At 37.6% G+C, this 23,755-nt stretch overlaps 2 protein-coding genes across 2 annotated transcripts in view; one reads left to right on the plus strand and one right to left on the minus strand.

The window, feature by feature from the left end:
• LOC132820396 (transmembrane protein 164-like) overlaps window positions 1-7,487 on the plus strand; it is a 131,047-nt gene extending 123,560 nt beyond the window's left edge. Inside the window, exon 6 of the mRNA XM_060832483.1 lies at window positions 3,583-7,487. Within this exon, the coding sequence (XP_060688466.1) occupies window positions 3,583-3,789 (207 nt within the window). The 3' untranslated portion in view covers window positions 3,790-7,487. The remainder of the gene's footprint in view (window positions 1-3,582) is intronic.
• Window positions 7,488-10,713: 3,226 nt separating this feature from the next.
• Window positions 10,714-23,755, minus strand: part of LOC132820397 (nuclear protein AMMECR1-like) — a 121,348-nt gene continuing 108,306 nt past the window's right edge. Inside the window, exon 6 of the mRNA XM_060832484.1 lies at window positions 10,714-15,430. Coding sequence (XP_060688467.1) covers window positions 15,316-15,430 — 115 coding nt within the window. The 3' untranslated portion in view covers window positions 10,714-15,315. The remainder of the gene's footprint in view (window positions 15,431-23,755) is intronic.

Below are 23,755 nucleotides of genomic sequence, written 5' to 3' on the forward strand. Positions count from 1 at the left end.
TTCACAAACATCTATGTTAGGGGCCTGCAACTTATTCTCTATCTTCCCACAATATCTTTGGATATACTTGATCAGGTTGTGATGACTTATCTACCTTTTAAATCTGCAGTTCTTTGTTTTATTTAAGAAAATCTTAAATCTTACTACATGTAACTCCAAATCTACAGCTATGTACCTGTCTCTGAAATGGGCAAGAGAGCCCTGCTGTTCCAAGACCATTAAGGACAGGCAATAAATACTGGCCTAGCCAGGGATACTCCATGAATGAATTTTGTAAAATACTATCACAGGCAATCATACTTTTGTGTACTTCACTTTGTTTGCTTTCCTAATTTGCTTACTTCAGAGCTGCTGTTGGCAGCAAAATTAAGTGCAGAGTGTACAGTTTCTTTTTGTCTCTGAGCATTCTTGTCTATCTTTGTGGTGCTTAATGTAAATATTCTGTCACAAAGTTAGGATTGCATCCATATTTATGTGGAAAGCATGCACTAACCTGTTGCTATAAACAACAAATTAATTATAGTGTGTATATGTAGTAACTATAAAGAAATATATTTGTGTATATTGGTGCATCCTGAAAAGTCTAATCAGTAGTTTCTTTCTAGAACATCTCAATATGTTTGAATCTCTGTGTGTTCAACATAACTCATTAATGCATCAGTCTTTAGCTATGATTCATTTTAAATGAGTATCATTTTTTAAAGTCTCTAAATGGCAGCTGGAAAAATAGCAGCAGAAATGACGTATTGGCATTGCAAACATTTGAAAGACCAGGGAATTATATTTAGCTGTGTAAATGCAAGGCCGCTTAGTGATGATACTAGCTTCATGTTAAGCGCCATAATCCTGACTCGTGCTTCTGTGAAGACCACTTGATGTTGTAGCCAGTTGCATTCTAGCTTGGTAAGTTGTAAGTCTGGGTTGGCTACTCCCCAGTGAGAGCCCTTGGTTTTATGTGGAAATGAGAAATTTTCAGAGGCTACGGGCAAAAGCCTTGTAAGGTTAAGTTCTATTCCAATTTAATTTATGGGACAAAAATAGGGGAAAAAAATGTTCCCATAAAATTCAACAGTTGCCCTTTGCTAAAGAATGCAAACTAGAAGAGAAGAACAATGAATTTTGTCTCAGTTAATGTCTCATGGTCAATTAGGATATGAAGGGCCCTGTCAATGACCCAGTAGGAACAAGAAATATTTGAAAGAAGAATGAAACAAATCTAGGATCTGTGGACCACTCAGCAGAATATCTTAAAGGTAAAGAAAATCTAGAAACCAAAACTGTAACATCGAATACCCAACAGAGATTTCTAATGAAAGGCATGACAGCATGAAAAGAGATGGGAGTGTTTGTCCATAGATATCTGAAGGTAGAAGGGCATGTTTGCAAGATGGTGAAAAAAGCATATGGGACACTTGCCTTTATCAATTGAGACATAAACTACAAAAGCAGGGAAGTCATTTTGGAGTTGTACAGAACTTTGGTGAGACCACAGCTATAGTAGTGTGTGCAGTTCTGGTTGCCACCTTAGATGAAGGATGTGATTGCACTGGAGGGAGTGCAGAAGAGATTCATCAGGATGCTACCTGGGATGGAAAATTTAAGTTATGAGAAAAGTTTTGGTAGGCTCAGGTTATTTTCGTTCAAGTAGAGAAGACTGAGGGACAATCTGATTGAGGTATACAAGATTATGAGGGATAAGAAGCAATTGTTTCCCTTAGTTGTAGGGTCAGTCACGAGGGGATGCAAGTTCAAGCTGAGGGTCAGGAGCTTGGAGAGGGAAATATGAGGAAAAGTGCTGAGTCTGCAAACAGGTTTTGCATTAAAAAAAACTGGAAAAACCTAGCTGGTCAGGTGGCATTTGCAGAGAGAAACAGGGTAAACATTTCAGCTTGATGATCAGTCATCGGAGTTCTGAAATAGCAATGTAATAATGACTAGGCAAATACATTTTTGAGATAATGGATAGATATTGCCCGGCGCTCCTTAGAGAATTTCTCTGCTCTTCTTTGAAATATGCCTTGAGATATTTTAACTCGTTTCAGATGGCTGTCATTTTAATGATTCATCTGAAAGGCAGCACTGCTGTCAGCGTAGCACTACTGAGTAATACACTCTGTCAGCTAGGATTATGGTCATTCATCCCATGCAAGTGCTGGACAATGACTTTCTCCAACATGATAAAAGTTATTCATTGCCCCTTGCTATTCTGTGGCATTACCATCATTGAATCTCCCAATATCAGGATCGTTGGGGTTACCATTGATCAGATGGTAATGGTCATATACGTTGGACCACTCACATAAAAACTGTGGCAATGAAAGTGGCTCAGAAGCAAGGAATTCCCCAGTGAGCAATTCACCTTTTTGTCTCCCTTCCTAACAATAGTGTCGTTGTCCCTACACACCAAGGACTGCAGCGGTAATGACCGACTCATGACTGCCTTCTCCAGAGTATGTGTGATGTGGGCATCACTGGTTGGATATTTATTACTTATCACCGAGTGCAAAAAAGAATCTCTAGAATGGGGCTTGCACTTGCAACTTCCTTTCTTAAACATGAGAGTTAAGCCCACTGTCATAGTGACATGAAAGAGGAAGTAAACACCTACCTGGAATCTGCTGCATCTGCAACTTACCAAAGGTTTCCAAAATTAAGATGCACCAGATCTGAACAATGGGATCTTTTTTCAGAAGTCAGTGGAGCTAATCTAGAATACAGAATGTTTTCTTCCTGTAACAAGGGTTAATGAAGTGATTAGCAGGATTATTAATAATACTTTATGTTGTTAATTATTTTTTGCTCGCAGCCAAACAAAATAAATCAAGATTTCCTCTGTAAAACAGAATTGCCTTCCAGAATTGGATCACTCCCTCTCAACATGGAGTCTCCTTCTCAAACGTTTCTCCAAGATGGACTTACCTCCAGACGAAACAAAAACAGCAGTTGTTGAAAAAGCTCAGCGTGTCTGGCAACATCTCTGAAGAGAGATGAGAATTAATGTTTCAGGTCCAATGACCCTTCATCATCTCCTGATGACTTGGTTAATGATGCCTAACTCACAATCTGTTGAGTAGGGCGTAGAAAGTCACCTCCTTCACTTTTCAAACAGGATCTTTCTTCCTGTCTCCCAGAATAATTTATTCCAAATTTAGCACTAGTTCATACACCACACAATATCAAAACAAGTACAATGTTCCAGCCACAATATAAGATCTCCCAATCTGATGGGAAAAAAGTTCAATGTTATAAAACCTAAAACCAAATTACCTATATACTAACAACGTATTACAGAGGAAAAATTCTTTAAAGAAAAGCTGCACTCTCTAGATTTGCTATTCCTCTAAATTCCCAGTCAAAATTGATCATCAAAAATAAAATCCTTCAAGCAGGGTTCTGCTACTCTGCAAATTTGTACTTTTAAAATAACTCCTACTTGGGGATAGAAACTAAAATCTTCCTCTTACAAACATATTGTTTTATTAAATTGCTTTTTCTCTGTCTCTTGCTTATAGCCTACAACAAAATAAAACTATGGCGCTTTTCTTTGCAAACATAACATTGAGTGTTTATCTTATTTTTAAGGTCACAGAAGTTAATCTGAACAACATGCTTTGTCCAGCAATATCGGACCCTTTTTATAGCTCCTGGTATCGGGTCTGGGCATCGGGACATCAAACGTTGATGACGGTGACGCATGGGAAGTTGGTTACTCTTCTCTTCTATGCTGCTGCTCCTGCTTGCAAGTACTTGGTAGATATGGTCAAGTTGCCAATGAAGAAAATAATTTGAAATGTTGCAGCAGATCTTACATGGCAAAGTATAATATTTAGATTTTTTTTCAACTGGTGGCAGAAGATTTAGAAAGGTAGATTTAAAACAAAGGCTGCAAACAGTGGCAAAATAGTGGCCTTAAGGGATCTTTATCTGAAATGATTTTGTACTTTTTCAAATACAATGAAACTGAATGTTCTTTACAACTTCAGATTTAAATGAGCAAGTTCAAAAAAGATAATTATCACGATAGAAAGTGAACAGTCGTGAGAGGAAGAGGAAAAGGTTGGCACAGATTATTTGCTCTGTTTTGCCTTCCCACGTATTGTCTCTGACAAAAGTGCTGTTATCTAATATGTTTCCACTGAAGTAGCTTTTGAGTAACTATAATTGAGCAATCCATCCAAATAATTGGAAATATTAAGTTATGGAGTTCAAGGAAACTAATGGAAATTATTCTGTTATTTTTTTTCTCTCAACACGAGGAAGCTAGTTTATTTATGCGTTATATGAAAATGTCACAACAATGTCACAACATTACTTACAACACTCTTACAGAATTGTTCTATGTTGAATCAACCTGTATGAACGCCTATCTCATCTTTTTGAGGTTTTCATTGTTTTTAAAGGAGTGGATGTGTTGACCATACAGTAGATAGGAAGCTAGGCCAATAAGTTGATCCCAGGCTTCAACCGACAGTGCTTTATTACTGCTTGGTAATAGCTGTTACTCTGTGTGGTTCACAGTCTGTTTCCACTTGGTATTTTCTATAGGTGACAGAGCTTTAACCAAAAATGAACGCTCATAAACTTGCATTATAACGATATACTGCCCATGTAAAGCAACTATTTACTGTTTATTTTTGCTCCATTCTTAAATCCCTTAAGTTACATCTGTACAATTCTAAAGACTTTTAGAACCAACAAAGATATTTTTGCCTTTTGCCCAATTAATCCGATTTCCCAGACTATGTTAATTTTAGGTGTATGCTGGGTTTAGATATAGTTCCAGCTGATGTACGCCTGTAGGTGTTGCAATGATACTTGTGCATATGTATCTGTGTTGTGGACTTTGTCAGAGATAAAAACTTTGTAATTATGTTCCCTATTGTGCAACGTGAGTCAAGTATTAAGATCTAGCCTTAAAGAAATAATTCTAATGGTTACTTGTACTTTGTGTTTGTGATAAAAAGAAATAGTGTTTATGTGGCATGTAACTAGTTGACCAAAAGCACTTTTTGTTATATAAGTAAAGATTGGCTGTGTGGTATAAGGCAATCCTATTAAAACATCATGAATAACATGAGGTTAAAAAATCTAAAGCTATTTCCTACCATATTAAACATTCCAAAAATGTTTCCCCTATTAGCAAGTCAAAAAAGTTCTTATACGAAACCAGAATATATTTTACTGTGATAATGTACAGAGAAATATTCAGCTTGACTCTGGGGAGGTTTGTTTTTTTTTCCCCAGTTTTGGTATTTTGTATTTCTTTTAATACATACAAGCAGAACACTGTGAAACAGTATTTGGTTGGCTTGTGTCAACCCTGTTCCTTGTCCCATATCTTACAATCACTTATTTTTGGTTCTGCAGCCTCCGTCTAACCGGTTGCTTATTATCTGTAATTTTCCATTTCAAAGCTTTCAAGTAGTTTTAAAGATCTGTAGTTTTGTCCTTGTGAAAATCCTACATTCAAGTTCAGCATTGGAAATAGTTTGAAGATAAGTTAAGCTCCCTTCCTTTCCAAAGCCACATATCATGATTCCTAATGAGTGCAATTTAGAATTGTCATTGAGGGAAAAGTAAATATGGACATCTGTCAATATTCAAAGAATGAATGCATTTGGAAGTGTACAAATTTTTATTAATTAGTGTAGATTATTCATTTGTAAGCTTATCTTTTGCAAGTAGAAATTGGATTTAAATGTGAAGCAAAGTTTGTTTCATTTTCTTCTCTTCCATCTATTCTAACCTGGACATTCCAATTTATCAACACTTGTTAGTTGTCATTTCTCAGGTAAAGCAGTGGAAAGCAAATTGGAATGTGGAGTCATGTATTTCCTCTTCACTCCAAAATGGGAGAACCAAGCACATCAGTCAGACTATTGATAAAGCAATTCACCTGAAACCTACCATATTCTAGTACTGTAGTGAAAAAGTTTAATACTGCAATATTGGTAGCTATCTATCAATATGTTGCATAAAATAATTACATTTTCTCCTAGTGGATGATTGTATTGTGGTTTCTACTGGAGTTCTACAAACCTAACAATCCCAAATCTGATGCCTGATCTGTGCTATTAGCTGATTCAACCAGATATCATGAAACAGAAGGGGAAAAAAAAACATTTGCCATCCATCACTATTCATTGATCTCACTGGAGAGTGTAGATGCATGATGTCAAATAAGATGATGATTGGATTAACAGTGATATCCTCTATGGCTAAAAGTCACTTGCTGTTTCTCACTGGACTGATGTTTCCTAAAAGCAAAGATGAAAGTAAGAAGACCACCCAGTCTATTGGCTAGAGAATAGTGCTTGTATGAGTCAAATTTAAGGGCATGAAAGTATTTTAAACCATGGGATTACTGTAAATTTGATAGTCATATCAATAAATTATGGGATGTGGGCACTAAACTAACACTCCAGACCCAACTCCTTAGATGTTATTCAGTTTACCATTACAAACCTAGTTTTAGTTGAGCATTGATAATACTTAAAGCTACAAGTTGCACAATAAGATTCAATTAGAACTTGACCAACCATATACAACACCATAAAAGGGTTATTAAATAGGTTGATTGAAAAGTCAACACTTCTCCTGGGGTTGTGAGGTGGGGACATAGTTTAGTAGCAAGTAAAATATGTATAAATTATTTATAAATAGGCTTTTAAAATGTATTGTAAAATGGATTATTTTGCATTGCATTTAAATTTAGCATCTGAAGACATTCCAGAGACAGTAAGATCTCCCATTACACAGCTGAAACTATTGATAAACAGGCCTTATTACTGGTAGCAAAAATGTGATGAACAGCAGAGAGGAAACAGGGAAGCAGTGTAGGGAAGCTGTACAAACTAGCTTTGACACCAAATTTTCCAAAGCTTTTGCGAGTTTTTGTAGAATTTGTTAAACCTTTCACAATCCTCTGGCTGCCTGAAAATACATCTGCAAACCATTCTGCAGTATTGATAGTTCAACTCAGGGAGCTGAATCATTGCCTGAAGTCACCTGACTACATTGAAAGTAAGCTAAGTGCAATGATGCTTTTACTCTATTGATATTTATTCTCTCATCACTTCATTTTGCTGCTTCTATCTGTATGATTCTAAAGGTGCCAGAAAAGAATGTACTTGTATTGTTATACATTTCAACATTTCAGTATTTCCAATGTAAATATGGTCAGTTCTTGAGAGAGAGAGAGAGAGAGAGACTGCTGATCTTTCATTCATGGCTAACTTTTGTAACTTTTCTCAAATGTTTGGATGTCTCAGCTGTGTTTTGTATACTCCAGATATACCTCAAAAAATGGGAAAAATGATATTCAAGTTAAGTTTTGACAAGAGCAAAACAACCAAATTCTTTGCAATTTTGGCAACGCTATCTAATGAAGTGTGCCACGTGTAGGTTTTCTAAATTTCTTTCAAGCTGCTTTTCTAAAGTTACAAACAGTTCTGCTTGTATAATAAAATTGAAGTTACCAACTGAAACATTTTGTCTAACATTGCAACTTTCTGGCTTATTTACGTTTGTTTATAAATTGTTTAATAAAATGTTGAAGTGTTGTTTTGTTTGTTACTGTCATCAAATTTCAGCCAATATTTAGCCCTAATTACAAATAGAATGATTAGTTTAATATTTTCAGGAATGATGCACTTCCCAAAGCTTTGGTGGGGAGGCATATACAGCAGAGTTTCTACGTATCCTAATTGTTCAAGTGACAGAAGAAATTTCTCTGCCGTCTTAATTGAAGACTTAGGCGGTACAGGGGGCAAACAAACCCTGCTAGAAGAAACCAGTCTCTCCATAGCCGCCCCCCCCCCCCCCCCCCCCAAATAGTCTAATGTTTCTTTAATATCACCTCTTAAGCATTTGAGAATGAATAAAGGAGGTTCTCTGCTCAATTTTTACTGATTGCTGTTAATAGGTTGTCACTAAGCTGCCTCAAACATGGAGACCAAACACATACACTAATTTTGGTCTTACAAATATCCTGGTTGTTGCAATGAGATTTTCATATTGCTATACTCTATCTTCCACCACTTTGTCAACTCATGTACAAATTCCTATCACTCCTTGTACTTTTTATCCAGCTGTAATGCATATAGTTGTGGACTACACATAGCTCATTTCAGATTGTCTCCATTTCCTTTCTGAACCTCAAAGTATGACCTTGATGGCCTTCCTAATCCCCTTTTACACTATGACAACTCTCAAATAAAAGCCTGGCTCTTGATGCTCCTGTAATCTACATTAAACTCTCCGTCATAGACACCAGTAACATATCTATTGAACTGAGCTGAATACACTATGGCCTGAAAAATTTGGGGACACACTAGAGGCCAAAATGAGAGCAGGTAACTCCGATTTTGATTTGAATGAGATTAGAGAAATAGGAATGGTCAAGGCTAAAGAGTAATTTGGAAACCAAGACAAAAATTTTTAAAACCAGTAACTTATTGTGGACAGGAGTGACAGTAGGAGTTAAAGTATTAGCACTCCTAATACGAGCATAAGAGTGATAAAAAAGTCTTAGTAGTTGCATATCGCTATTAAAAATCTTGGGATTGCATGTCTGATGGTTTCAGGCTGAATGTAGGCTGTTAAGTGCAGGTATAGAGTTCAGAGCCTTTGACTACAGCATGATCCATCAAGATCTACAAAGGATTATACTTCATACCCCTCAAATCTGACAACAGATTTTACATATGATAAATTTTTAGTATGACGGTCTTAAAATATCTCCAAGATGTCAAATACATGTGATAAAAATCATTATTTCAGAGAAACCCATTGATTTCTTTTTCCCCCCAAACATGGCATTCAACTTATAATTGCAGGAAAACAGTAACTCTTTGTTCAGGTAACTACTGGACAATGATACTAATACATCTGCACTCAAATCAACCTGAATATATTCAACATCACTGTCTCCAAAGAAACAAGTTACAGATGTCTTATTTGTTTTCAATCACTAGATACTATTACCAGTTTCTCAAAGGGATATATTAATGAATTTTAAAAAGATGCCTCATGTCCTTTTTAAAACTTTCTTCTCACCTTAAAATTATGCCCTCAAATTTTGAACTCCCCCAGCAAAAGGGAAAAAAACCCTTGCAATTCACTTTATCTTTGCCCCTCATGATTCTACAGTCAAAAAATATGGCACTGGAAAAGCACAGCCAGTCAGGCACCATCCAAGAAGCAGGAAAGTTGATGTTTGGAGCATAAGCTCTTCATCAGGAATCAATTTCATGACGAAGAGCTTATGCTCAAAATGATGATTCTCCTGCTCCTCAGATGCTGCCTGACTGGCTGTGCTTTTCCAGTGCCACACTTTTTGACTGATCACCAGCATCTGCAGTCCTCACTCTCTACAAGATTTTAACTCGCTTTAAAGGGCTCTCAACGGCCCAGGCTCCAGTGAAAAAAATCTCAGCCTATTTTAATAATTAAAACCCTCCATCCCCAGCAATATCCTGGTAAATCTTTTCTGAGCCCTCTCCAGTTTAATAAAGCCATCCTATAGCAGGGCAACCAGAACTGCATGTAGTACTCCAGAAGAGGCCTCACCAACTTAGTACTCATGAGGTTGCTATGTTTGTATATGAAAGCCAGTTACATGCCCAAGGACTTCCTCTGTAGTGAGGAAGAACAATCAAAGTTCTGCTTTAAGGATGCCTAGATGTGTGACATGAAAGTCCATAAATTTCAGGGGACACATTTAGTACTTAGATGAAGAAACATTTCTTCACTCAACAATGAGCTGATAAAATTCTCTACAATAGAAGCAGAGGTGGTCAGGTTACTTAAAACCTTCAAGAGAGATCTACAAGTGTGAAGATTTTTAGAAATGCAGAAAAAGTGGGAAAATGACATTTAGCTAGTGGTAAACCATCATTGCATTGAATGGTGGAGCAGACTTGAAGGGTCAAAAGATCTACTCCCACTCTATTTTTATGTTTCAAATGTTCTATCAATCACCACCTGGGAGTCACTAGCTGATGATAGAGGAAAAAGGCAACATCTGAGATGTACACCATTGCACTGACCAATGCCTCAAGTGGCTTGGCAGAGACACCAATGCCAAAACAAACAATCCACAATCACACTTGGTAGCTTCACATGTAGAACTGGCCCAAAAAGGATTGGCCTCTTTGGACACTGGCAAAAAGTGCACCACTGGAAGATCCTCTATCTGAAACAAATTACCTGTTACACATCCATCATTTTTCATAGAAGGTTGGATGGCAACAATGACAAAGATGCTGTAACGTAAAGGCAGTAGTGCAGATGAGAAATTAAAGAAAACTTACTTTTGCTTTAAACATTTGACATCTCTCATTTTCCATTTATGGAAAAATATACTTGACTTTGGTTAAATATCAACTTCAAGATAGATCTGCTCTTAGTCTGGTTAACAGTGATTCTGAGATTCCAAGTCAAGGTAGGGAGAAAATAAGATCTATTTCTCAATTGACATCCAATGATACATAATTGAAAATGTTCAAAACAAATGGAGAGCACAGCAGATATTAGTTGTAATACATTTCCTAAGCAGAAGCCTACAAACTCTACTTGCACAAACAAAACATGGCAAACTGATCAATTGAGCTAGATTGTGCAACATATCATTTTAAAACAGCAAAGGTTAAAAAGGTTTTGAAAGAATACATGTAAAATGTAGCTTTTGAAACCATTCAATACAATAAGTCATTTGTTTCAACACTTACATGTGCTTTTATTGATAAAAAACATTGTGGAGAAAACGTCCCACATATTTCACTGAATATTCATATAGATTTCCTCCCCCCTCCCCACCAAATGATCAAGTTTAGAAAAAGTCAGTGTAGGTTTCTGCAGGTCTGGAATTCACGTTGTTCTGCTTGTAGGTGGATGCCCTTCACAGAACGTTGCTGGGTGGACTCTCTTTGCTGCAAGCCCATTTGCATCCACTGGTACTGGTCACATGAAGTGGTATCGCTCCCAACATGAGTGGAAATACTTTCAGTGCCTGCTACCTCCACTGTTGAACATGGTTTTAAAAATAAAGTCCATTCCATCAAATAAAAAGCATTTCTAATCCACTAAAACCCACAATATTTTGCAATCATGAGATCCTTCTTGAATCTGCTTGTAACTAGTATAATATACTTAGGCACGTGAAACACTCATTTCATCCCGTGTACCAACATAGAGACCAATTATGTATTAATCTTAATATTTTATTGGGTAAATGCTTTAAAATGTAACAATAGTGTTAAAACTACTACATTGTTCCACAATCCATGTCTCACAGACCCACTGATCATTTTATTATAAAGTCCCTCCCCCCACGTTTTGACTTACGACCATACTATAAATGCCCATTTCAACATTATCACACTAATAGTAATTGTAAAATTTTAAATGTGGAAGGAGGATCTAGTCATAATGAAAGGGGGTTCTTCACATATACTGTGGTGCCATTATTCAACAGTTACTAATAAAAAGGAAAAAAAAACTTTTTGGGCACAAGCTACACCAGGTAGCTATCAACCCAGCATCACTGTAGCATCAGTAGGTAAATCAGTCTGCTGGTGACAGTGTTAACTCATCTCATCTTTAACATATATAAAAAAAACACTAAAATAACTTAGAAACTAGATCCAAAAAATTCTGAAAAGAATTGATTTCAATGTACAAAAACCGTCATACATGTGTTGTTACAAAAGTCTGAAACACAACTCTCTCGCTCTCTCAGTGCGATTGACAACCAGTGCAGTTACTAGGTCCAGAGTAAAATTAAGAAACAAGTGTTCAAACAACAATGGTAAAAATAATTAAACATCTTTAGTATAAAGATTTTCTGCTGGTCTCTAGGATACAGATTAAAGAAACCCTTAGGTCTGAGAGGCACACTATGGGGCTTCTTCGATACAGCCACTGCATGGGCAAAGTTACCAGACATCAATGTTCAACAGTGCTCATTGAGAATCTTCAAATTAAACTTAATTGAATCAATGCTACTAGCAAAACCAGTTAGAAATTGTACAAAAATAAAAAACAAATTGTTAAAACCTCCTGCAGTAGCCTTGAAGGACTGGAAAGCAGGCTTAATTCACAGCAGCATTAGATCATGGCTGGAGGCATCTTTGGTTCAGTCTGAACGACAACGTGATGTAACCTCGACTGCACAACAGTATATAAAAATTGAACATGTTCAAGAGGTGGCAGGTAATGTAACAGCCCCATAAAAATATTAAATACCTAATGCTTCAGTTTAATTATTTTTTTTCAAAGGAAAGAAAGTGACCAGCATGGACACACTGTCATGCTCCTATAGCTACACACGACGAGATATGTCCCATTCCACCATGCCATGCAGGGAAGTATTGCTGACCTCGTCCTTGCAAGGCTGCAGGATTTTATTTATTTGTTTTCATCATTATTACACTGGTAGTAAAGTTTTGTATAATATCTGCATATATCAAGATTATTCCGATATGATCTCGGAGTCAGCATGACCAGTCACGTGACCCATTCAGAGTCGTATAGCACCATTTTTTTTCCCCACTAGTGGTGAGCTCAAAGAAAGGATGAGCATGCCGAGATGAAGGACATGATGTTCAGAGAAATTCAGTAAACTAAGTTCCACTTGGCAGCCAAGATTGTTCAGTTTGTGCTATTTGTGTCAAAATTAAGGCAACACAAGTGAAATATAAATCATTTCTTTTGGAATTACTGTGGATGCACAGCTCTTAAGTTCTACCAATGTGAATAATGGAAGGAGTTATCTTCAGCTTCACACAATGGACTATTTTCATAGGATGCAGGCAAATCTTTCACTAAGAAGCTAATCAAATCTAAAGACCGTACCTTACATTTCATTTATATAGCGGAGGATATTCAAATGAGCAATTAATGGTTTTCCCCAACGTTGATATTTAGTGAAAAACACAGCCTGTTTGAACATATCCAATAAAACAAATATTAATGGACACTTGAAATTGCACCAGAATCCTTTACAAAAAAGGGAGAGTTTTTTTTACTATAGGATTTCAAACTTTGCTGATTGTAAATATCAATAGCTAATTATTAAATGAAGTATCTTCAAGACAAAATTTAGGAGACAATGGATTTTAAGTTTCAAATGTCTTAAGGTTGGATCATAAGCTACAAATATCTTATTCAGGAGACATATCCTTGGTTAAATTAAAAACGATTCAAAAGTTAAAGTAGTAATAAATGCAGGAAGAAATGCTACTGAAGTATTGTCTCAGATTTAAGTTTGTTTCAACTATGTCTTAATGACAGATCTAACATCTTAATCTGATCTTTAAAGCTACTAGAAAAAAATGTACACTTAATCTAAACTCTCAAATTTAGACAGTCACCTGCAGTCTTCAGTTTGATTCTTTTTAAAAAAAAATCAGTTGAACAAATAACACCAGGTGGTTTCTATTTCTAACCTATTTTACCATACCTGAAGTCAGTGGATATTCCAGGTTTTCTGTTAGATTTGTGACGACCAAAAGCAGAAATCTAAAATTACCAACATCTGATCATCTCGTTTTCCCAAACAGTTCTGTTCACTGGAAAATCTGCACTGTCATAATAAACTTGGCTAATTTAAAATTTCCAACCCTGACAATAAGAAGCTGAGCAAAATAAATTTTACACAGATGTATTGGGAGCCTCAGGCTGCACAAATACTGCGCGTTAATATTTCCTGAGTTCTAGCACCACGATTGCACAGCTCCCTAGAGTCTCAACTTTCTTTTCTAGTATAAAGAAAAATTCCTTATTGAATTATAAAATATTTAAATCTGAATCAGAACTGAATTGTTATAGTTAATCTTATAAACTAAGCAGCTTGGCTTAAACTATATATGTTTATAATTAAAATGTTACAGGTACAAAAACAAGTGCTAGAACTTAAAGAATCAAAATCCAGTTAATAACTGAAAATCCATGTTGACATTTTCCTAGAACCAAATTTACACAGTTTTCTATATTCGGGTGAGAAACTGAGATGGGAGTATTTAATTATTTTTATATACTGTATATAGTGTGAATTATTCTGTTGCAATGCAAAGCCAAACCAAATTCAACAAATGGCTGATTAAATAACATTTCAAAAGGTGTTTCCAGATTATTCGAAGATGTGATGTTTTGGGTATACCTATCTATGTGGAAAGAAATTCAAACTAAATTATCTTTACCAATTCAAAATTAGTGCCCTATCACAGAGGCAGTTACAAGTACAGAATAGATGACCTACAAGCCAGTGTTTAAAATTCAGAAGAAAGGTAATATTGCCCCTTCCTCCTGGAGGTAACAGCAAGTAGGTAAAGTCCAACAGCACACAAATGCCATCATAATGTGTAATCTTGATCTGCATTATTATATTCATGTACTTGTAACCCATAAATCAAACTGTTGAACCTATTTTTACTCAATGCAAGTATTTGCAAAAAAACTTCATATGTAATTATGTCTAATTATTATAACAAATGTATTAAGAAAAATTGTTCCCCACAAGGGAAAAAAAGCTGTGTATACATACACACAAATTATATACATTATCATAAGATACAAGATATTATCTTAGTTACTTTCCATTTGCCAAGTATACCCAATAACAATTCTATTGTAGAAAGTTTTTAGAAATCTGTCATGGGAGGTCAAGTTGTATGCCTAACATTTTGATACAGTACTTGAGGAACTCAATGTAATTCTTTTTACCAACTTTTGTTGTCCTTCGACAACTGCATTTTAAAGCAAAAATTAACTAAGTTTAAAAAGTTATTCATACTAAAATGGTCAGTATGACAAAGGGGGGATTTTATACAAATCAAATGCAGCACTGAAATGATTTGTAACTACTTTACAGCAGTTGAAACTATAGGGTTCTGACTGTTAAAGAAGGTTTATCGAATCATTAAAGAAATGTAGGTCCAATATCTGCCTAAGAACAAAGACACTATTTGATTAACCCTGCTCTTGCAAATTTAGAATCAAGCTGGACCAATCTCCCTCATATCTCCTTCCATTCATCCACAGGCTTAGGAAATTCTGGGAATGCAAAAAGGTAATAATTTCATCGGAACTTATTTTATGAAAGGGCACGCTCAAAGAAAATACATTGATACATAATTATGAGTTGTTACCACCCGTTGCCAAATTGACATCAGCCAAATAGCTGCATGCCATTATGGCAACGGAAACTAACATCATAAAATGGTACAGTAATAGAGATAGCTAGACCAAGAAGGGGAAGGGTCCCCTGGGAAGAGGTCCGCTGAAAGATCAAGTGACTGGTCATGCAAGTCATTGTCAGGAATAATGGTTGTACGGTGGTAGAGGATGTGCAATGCCATTCTGGTAGTGGTGATGCTGGCGGTGAGCTAGATACTCTGAGTAACTCAGTGTCATCTTTTCACTATGGTATCTGCAGAGAACAGATAAAAAAAATGCATTAGTTGTTTTATTTGTGAAAAGCTCAAAAATTGCTCAGTCAATATGCTAAGCATCCCCACCAGATGCCTTTATGCTGCAAGATTATGCTGGTGACATGAATCCTTTCTCAAATGAGTCGACAATCTAGCATAGACAGCCAGACAAAGTTAAATAATTTAAAGTAAACAAAATTTGGTTTTGACAAAAAGATTAGTAGTTTGGGCACTTACCTCAATTGCCTTATAACAAGATAGCAATTGATAGCTTTCAAACTATCTATCTTTTATCCCTGGTGTTGCACTCAGCCACATGAAGGCAATTTAAACGTTCTTTCCTCTCCTCAGTACCTCACTGAAGGTCAATCATAAATCTACTCCAGCCTTAACATAACCGAATCAGTCTCTTTAGTCTAGTACTGAATGAGTGCTATTTTGGCACAGCTGCCATTGTTGGATGACATGTTAAACTGGATCCAAACAGTAGGGGCAAGGGAAGTCTGACATGTCAAATCAGATTTGAAACATCAGGTTTCTCCCTTTTTTTGTGTTTGTTTCAGATTTCCAGTATCCACAATATTTTGCTTTTACTTGACGGACATTTTCTGGCTGTCCCAAGATTTACTCCCCAGCCAACATGAACAACATTCATTAATCGCTTACTACACTTAATTGTAGGACACACAGTGTATATCTGTGCTACCAAAGATTAGACGACAGAGTTGATCATTAGTTGTGAAACCTTGGGAGGAATTTTGCAGGCATGGAAAGAGTTATACAAATACAGGTTCTGTAGCTGAATTAGAATTGTATATTCTAGGTTTGGAAATGAATAGTGAAACCTAATACAAGTTTACTCAAAGTTTGGATGATATTTAAAGTGGCACATTATGAACCCTCAACAATGCATGTAATCATCCTGTATGTCACCATACTTTCTTCTAACACCAACATTTTATTGAGGACCAAGAACTGCTGTGAAATTGACATATTATCTGTACAGCTGCTGTTTCTCTGCTGTTGGAAAGAATTTTATAGTATAGGTATGACTATAACTATTTGGTATTTATGCCAACATTTAGAAAACTCAAAACAATCAAATACATGTACACAATAGTTAGAAAATGAGAACTCCAAATTGGCCCAGATATTCTGTTGGCTAGTCAATGGAGGAGCACAGACTGGAGTTGTGAAGTAGCACCATGATGCAGCTGACTCCATGGAAATTACCTAGGAAATTAAAAACTTTAGATATCTTTGCTAAGTTGGTGGCCCTCTGAAAAATCCTCAACATCAGAGAACTGAACACTTAGTCATCCAGGAAACATTAAAAAAACCCTGTAACCAGTCACTATTAAATTGAACCTCCAATTCACACAAACCCTCTCCCCCATAATAAAAGTTTTCCAACCCAATCCCAAAATCACCTCCTTTAAAGGAAGGCAGAACCCTTCTGATCTCACCAAATTACTTACCACTCCCAAGACCAACAAACCCCTCCACCAACCCAACCAGCGCCAAACACTAAATTCCACTGAACTGGCCGCCCTTCCCCTGACCTGATCATACTAGACATGTTTCCTCTAATCAGAGGCACTCCAACCCTACCCTGCTGAATAGCCCCCATCTTCCCTATGCATAGCATATGTTCCACCCCTTAATAATTTAACTTGGTCCTGTTGAAATTAACTATACCACCTGACCTATCCTAAATGCTCAGCACTTACCTGGCACATTATGGTCAAAGTTGCCTTTTGATCTTTAACACTCAAAATATGGCAACAAGTGTTGTTAAAATGAAGATGAGTTCATTGGTCTGTAACGTTGCTCCCAGAGATTGGGTACAAGCCAAACTAGACTCTTGCTCAGAAACACCACTGGCACATTGAGTTATAGAAGATTGCTGTGTGTTGAACCTGTTCCAACAGAGATCAAAATTTCCATTGTTTTCAAATATCTTTGCCTGATCCCATCTCCCTAATCTCCTCCTGCCTCACTACTAACCAACTAGAGCCACTCCCCAGATATCCCTGCTCATCCAATTCTGATCTCAACACTGAATAATTGCTTTATTCCTGGCAGCTTTAACTGGTGTTGGATAGGCCTCAAGTTCTGGAATCCTCAAATTTGGGACACAAATACTCAGATTGGTCAGGTTAGTGATTTGGAGTGGAGTGCACACAACTGTTTTTTTTCTTTCCATGGCTCACAACCACCATTTTATAGGTAATCAATAAAACTAAAATAGATGGAAAAGCAGGCGGTGATGAAGAAATAAAGAGTTTACAGATGGCTATTGATAAGCTTGGAGAATGGGCCAGAATCTGGCAGATGGAGTTTAATGTGTTAAAGTGTGAGGTTGGCCATTTTGGATGAATAAACAAAATAGCAAATTGTTTAAATTGGAAGCAGATTCAATGTGAGTCAGTGCAGAGGGACGTGGACACATTTGTGCATGGATTGCAGAAACGCAACATAAAGGCAAATGGATTCATAGAATCAGAAGTACAGCACAAACAGCCCCATTGGTCCAACTTGTCCATGCTGACCAGATATCCTTAATAAATCTAATCCCATTTGCCAGCATTTGGCCCATTCCTCTCTAAACCGTTCCTATTCATATACCCATCCAGATGCCTTTTAAATGTTGTCATCACCTCCTCCTCTGGTACTGCATTCCATACACGCACTACCCTATGAGTGAAAATGTTGCCCCTTAGATCACTTTTAAATCTTTCTCCTCTCACCTTAAACCTATGCTCACTAGTTTTGGACTCCCTCACCCTAGGGAAAAGACCTTGTCTATTTACCCTATTAATGCCCGTCCTGATTTTATAAATCTCTATCAGGTCACCCCTCAGCCTCCAACACTCCATGGAAAAACAGCTCCAGCCTATTCAGCCTCTCCCTATAGCTCAAAATCTCCTGACTGTGGCAAATTCCTTGCCAAGTCTTTTCTGAACCCTTTCACACATCCTTCCTATAGTAGGGAGACCAGAATTGCACACAGTATTCCAAAAATAGCCTAACCAATGTCCTGTGCAGCCACAGTATGACCTCCCAACTCCTATACTCAATGCACTGACCAATACAGGCAAGCATACCAAACATCATCTTCACTATCCTATCTACTTGCAAGTCTACTTTCAAGGAACTATGAATCTGCACTCCAAGGTCTCTTTGTTCTCTCCCAAGCTACTCTCCCCAGCACCTTAACAATAAAGTGCATTAGTTCTTCCTAGATTTGTCTTTCTAAAATGCAGTACTTCACATTTATCCAAATCAAATGCCATCTGCCATTCTTCAGTCCATTGGTCCATCTGATCAAGGTCCTATTGTACTCTGGAGGTAACCTTCTTCGTTGTCCACTACACCTCCGATTTTGATGTCATCTGCAAACTTACTAACCATACACTTGTACACAATAGAGTTCAGAAGAATTGCCTGGAGCAGATGTGATTGTGGTATAAAAACTTCTAAAGGGGATTGATAAGGTAGATATAGAACATGATGTTCTTTCGCGTGGGATTGTCGTGAACAAAAAGGCTTCGATATAGAGTTAAAGGAGGTAGATTCAAAATTGAGATGAGGAGAAACTACTTCTCTCAAAGGGTTGCGCATCTGTGGAACTCACTGGCACACAGAGTGCAGTGGTAGCAGAATAAATCATCAGATTCAAGAAAGAAAGAATTAGGATAAACAGCTATGCGGTGCAGGCAGGAAAGTGGAGTCGAGACTAGGATAAGATCAATCATGATCATGCTAAAGGTACAGTGGGCTCAAATGGCTCCTGGTTCCTATTTATTCATCTTACAAACATTTCACTTGGCACTACTTTCAACTGTGGGGCAGCACGCTAGCACTGCTGCCTCACAGCACTTGGGATCTGGGGTTTGATTCCAGCCTTGGGTGACTGTGTTGAGTGTGCACATTTTCCCCATTTCAGCGTGGGTTTCCTCAGGGTGCTCCGGTTTCCTCCCACAACCCAAAGACCCAGGTTAAGTGAACTGGCCATGCTAAAATTACCCATGGTGTTCAGGGATATGTAGGTTAGGCACATCAGTTAGGGGAAAATATAGGGTAGGGGAATGGGTCCTCTTTGGAGGGTTGGTGTGGACTTGTGGGTCCGAAAGGCCTGTTTCCACACTGTAGGGATTCTATGATTCATAATTCAGAGCCAAAGAAATCAAAATGTTACGTAAATCTAAAAATTGTTCTTCTGCCTCAGGGATAGGAATTTGCCATCACATGAAGCTGTGTCAGTAAACAGAATGCAACACAGAAATTGGATTCCAGAAACTTTATCATTAAACCAGAGACAACAGTTCATGTTCTACTTGACTCATTTCCATTACACTAAATTAAAGTCTCAAGCAGCTGGAGACAACACCCACTGGAGCTACCTCATCTAAAGTTTATTTGCAATTTAGGAATTTCTGCGGATTTGACGTTGCAAAACAACCGTGCTTCTAATTTTTCTATCTATTGACACATTATCTCTCATTTTGTTCAAGTAGCTCTGTTTTTTCTGTGAATGCATTAGGTAGTAACAAGTTGTTCACTCGTGGTAGCATGACAGAGAAGTTTACCCCTCAGCTTTTTATCTTGCAGCAGAAATTGTAATTTCTTTTCTCTTGCTCAAGAATGCAGAGGGTAATTTTAGCAACTTTAAATAGTACCACGGTGTTGAGAATAAGTGGCTCAGGACAGATTAGAAATCAAAACACTGAACCTTGATTTATTTTGGACATTTCAGTGAATAAAACCGATAGATTGCAGTGATTCAAGAAAGCGTATCAAGGGTTTTTAAGGATGGACAATGAATTGTCCATCATTGTCAACCAGGCCCACTTCCCATAGAAGTATAATAAATACAATTTATATTCCCAATAGAACCAACACTGGAGGCTCTGCAAAGATGCTCATTCTTGAATGAATGATGGAAAAGCTCCACACCCATTAATGCAAAAGCTAAGTTTGAAACATTCACAGCAATCTTCAGCCAGAAGTGCCAAGTGGATGATCCATCTCAATCTTCCTCCAGTGGTCCCCAGTATTAAAGATACCAGTATTTAGCTAGTTCGATTCACTTCATGCGATATCAAATGGTTGGACCTATTGGATACTGCAAAAAATATGGATCCTGACAACATTCCAGCAATACTGTGCTTCAGAATTTGCTGCTCTCTTAACTAAGCTCTTCCAGTACAGTTACAACACTGGCTTCTACACAATAAGTGTGGAAAATTGCCTGGGTTATCTCCTGAATGCAAAAAGGACAAATTGGACTCAGCAAATTTGTGCCCCAGTCTACTCAATCATCAGTAAAATTATGGAAGGTGCCACTGACAGTTCTATCAAGCAGCACCTGCTCAGCAATAATCTACTCACTGATGCAGAGTTTGGGTTCTGCCAGTGCCACTCAACTTCTAACCTTGTTACAGCCTGTCTGAACCAGGACAAGAACTGAATACCAGAGAGGAGGCGGGAATGACCGTCTTGATATTATGGCCACATTTGACTGAGTGTGGTAACATGGAGTCCTAACAAAACCGGAAGTCAGCAGCAAACTCGTCACTGGTTGGCATCATACCTGGCAGTTAGAATGATGACTGTGGTTGTTGGAAATCAGTTTTTTGAGCTCCAGGAGTTCTCTGCACAAGTTCCTCAGGGTAGTGTTCTCGGCCCAACTATCTTCAGCAGCTTCAATCACCTTCTCTCCACCACAATGTGAGAAGTGGGGGAGGTTTGTGCCATGTTCAATAGCATTTGCAACTCAAGTAGTTCATATCCAAATGCAGCAAGACCTGGACAATATCTAGGCTTGACTGACAAGTGGCAAATAATATTCACATCACCAAAAGGCCAGGCAAAGATAGTCTCCAACGAAGAAGAATCTAACCATTGCCTCTTGACATGATAGTAACACCATCATAAACTCTCACTATCAATATCCTGGAGTTTCCATTAACCAGAAACTCACTGGACCCACAGTATACATACAGTGTCTACAAGAACAGGTCAGAGACTAGGAATACTGTGGTAGCTAACTTACCTCCTGACTCCCAAACTCTTTCCATAATCTACGGCACAACAGGAAAATGCGATGGGCACAGCTCCAATAACACTCAAGAAGCCTAATGCAACTGAGGACAAAGCATTGCACTTGATTGACACCACATCCATAAGCATCCACTCCCCCCACCAACATTCAGTAGCAGCGTGTAATATTTACATATATATGACAGAAAGTCACCAAAGGTCCTTAGATCTGCTAAACCCACAACCATCTAGACGAATAAGGCCTTTAGACACATGGCAACACCACCACCTGCAAGTTCTCTGTCAAGCCACACACTATCCTGACTTAGGCATGTATTGCTGTTCCTGCAGCGTCATTAAATCAACATGCTGCAACTCTCTTCCTGTCAGCATGTTGGATGTATCCCTGCAAATGGACTGAACAGATTCAAGGCAGCAGCTCACCAGTACTTTTCCAAAGGTAACTAGAGATGAGCAATAAATGCTGGCTCAGTGATGCCCACATTTCATAAATGACTTTTTAAAAAAAAGTAGTATTCTAATTAGTCAGTCGATGGGAGAATTAAAAAATCAGTTACCAGTGTAGTAATGGGTCAACTAGGTATACTAACCGATTAAAATTGACGTGTCAAAGATCACGGCACTGTGGCACAGTGGTTAGTACTGCTGCCTCACAGCACCAGGGTTCCAGGTTCAATTCCAGCCTCTGATGACTGTGCGTGTGAAGTTTGGACATTCTCCCAGTGTCTGCGTGGGTTTCCTCCCACAGTCCGAAGATGTGCAGATCAGATGAATTGGCCATGTTAAATTGCCCATAGTGTTAGGCGCATTAGTCAGAGGGAAGTGGGTCTGGGCGAGTTACTCTTCGGAGGATCAGTGTGGACCGTTGGGCTGAAGGGCCTATTTCCACACTCTAGGAAATCTAATCTAATCTTAACACAAAAGTATTACAAAAAGCCAGCTAAACAGTATAATTTCATTCTTTCATAATTTAAGATTTTCACATGGCTAACATTTATAACACAATGTTGAAGATGGTTGCTCAGTAATAAGCATTTAATTTTGTCCATTCTGTGTACCATGATAGCAGAATTAGGGGGAGAATTTGAAATGAAAGATGGTGAAATTCTCATCAAATTTCCACCTTTAGGTGTTTAAATACACTGAAGTTTGCAGAATTATAAACAATTAGTTAATCTGTAATTATCAGTGGTCGGCATCCATTACTAAATAGTTGCATGATTAAGCAATATAAAAACAGCAGTTTTTTAAAAAATTCTCCTGTTTGAAAATATTGGGATAAAGGGAGCAAAATTCATCACACTGGCTTTCCATTTCAGTAACACTTCCAGGGTACCTCCAGAATGACAATGAAATACTTTCATCTGAAATAGTTGGCCATACATAAATCATGTGATGTATTATACAAAAGGTGGTAGTGGTGGTCTTGAAATGAAGGAAGCTGACATATGTATGGAGTTAGTAATGTTCATTTAATAGTCTTAAAACTTCCTTTGTAAACTTATATTTGCTCCCCATCTTGTGTTTTATCATATCATGCCAGCTGGGCTGAGTTTTCTATGGTTAATTAGAAGCCAAAGATCAACCCTCCAAGTATGCTTTGCTTTTCACCTCTTCGTGCAATCCCAACCCCTAAATACCTCCATTTGAAAAGCACATCACGTATGCCACTAGCATTTTCAGTTAGTGTGTTTCTCATTCATGAACATAGCCAAATGTCTTTTAAATCCAACGTCTTGTAACTGTACCTGCATCCAGAGTTTCTGATAGTTCCACACACTAACCACTCTAAAAAAAAAGTTGCCAGTCATGTCTTTTTTAAAAAACTTTCTCCCCTGACCTTAAAAATACACCCATTGGTCTTAAACACCACCACCCCAGGGAAGAGACCCATGCTATTCACCTTACCCATGTCCTTCATGATTTTACAAACTTTTATAAAGGTCACCTCTCAAAACCACAGATGGTTCATAAGGCATTTATTTTCCACCATGTTTAATATGCTTGAGTCAAGGCAGTGGATGAAACTTTAAACGGGACTTGTATTTGGGTTTGAAGAGTGCGGTGCTGGAAAAGCACAGCCGGTCAGGCAGCATCCAAGGAGCAGAAGAGTTGACATTTCAGATATAAACTGAACATGTTCATCAGTTATTAGTTCACAGTGGATTGAACAGAATGGTTGGAGGAAACAGAAAACAGAAACAACAACATAGCAAAATCAGAGTTGCAAGTATCAAAGTTTAGGAACATTCAATTTC

This window comes from Hemiscyllium ocellatum, chromosome 11 (genome assembly GCF_020745735.1).
Source record: "Hemiscyllium ocellatum isolate sHemOce1 chromosome 11, sHemOce1.pat.X.cur, whole genome shotgun sequence".
Classification (NCBI taxonomy): Eukaryota; Metazoa; Chordata; class Chondrichthyes; order Orectolobiformes; family Hemiscylliidae; genus Hemiscyllium; species Hemiscyllium ocellatum.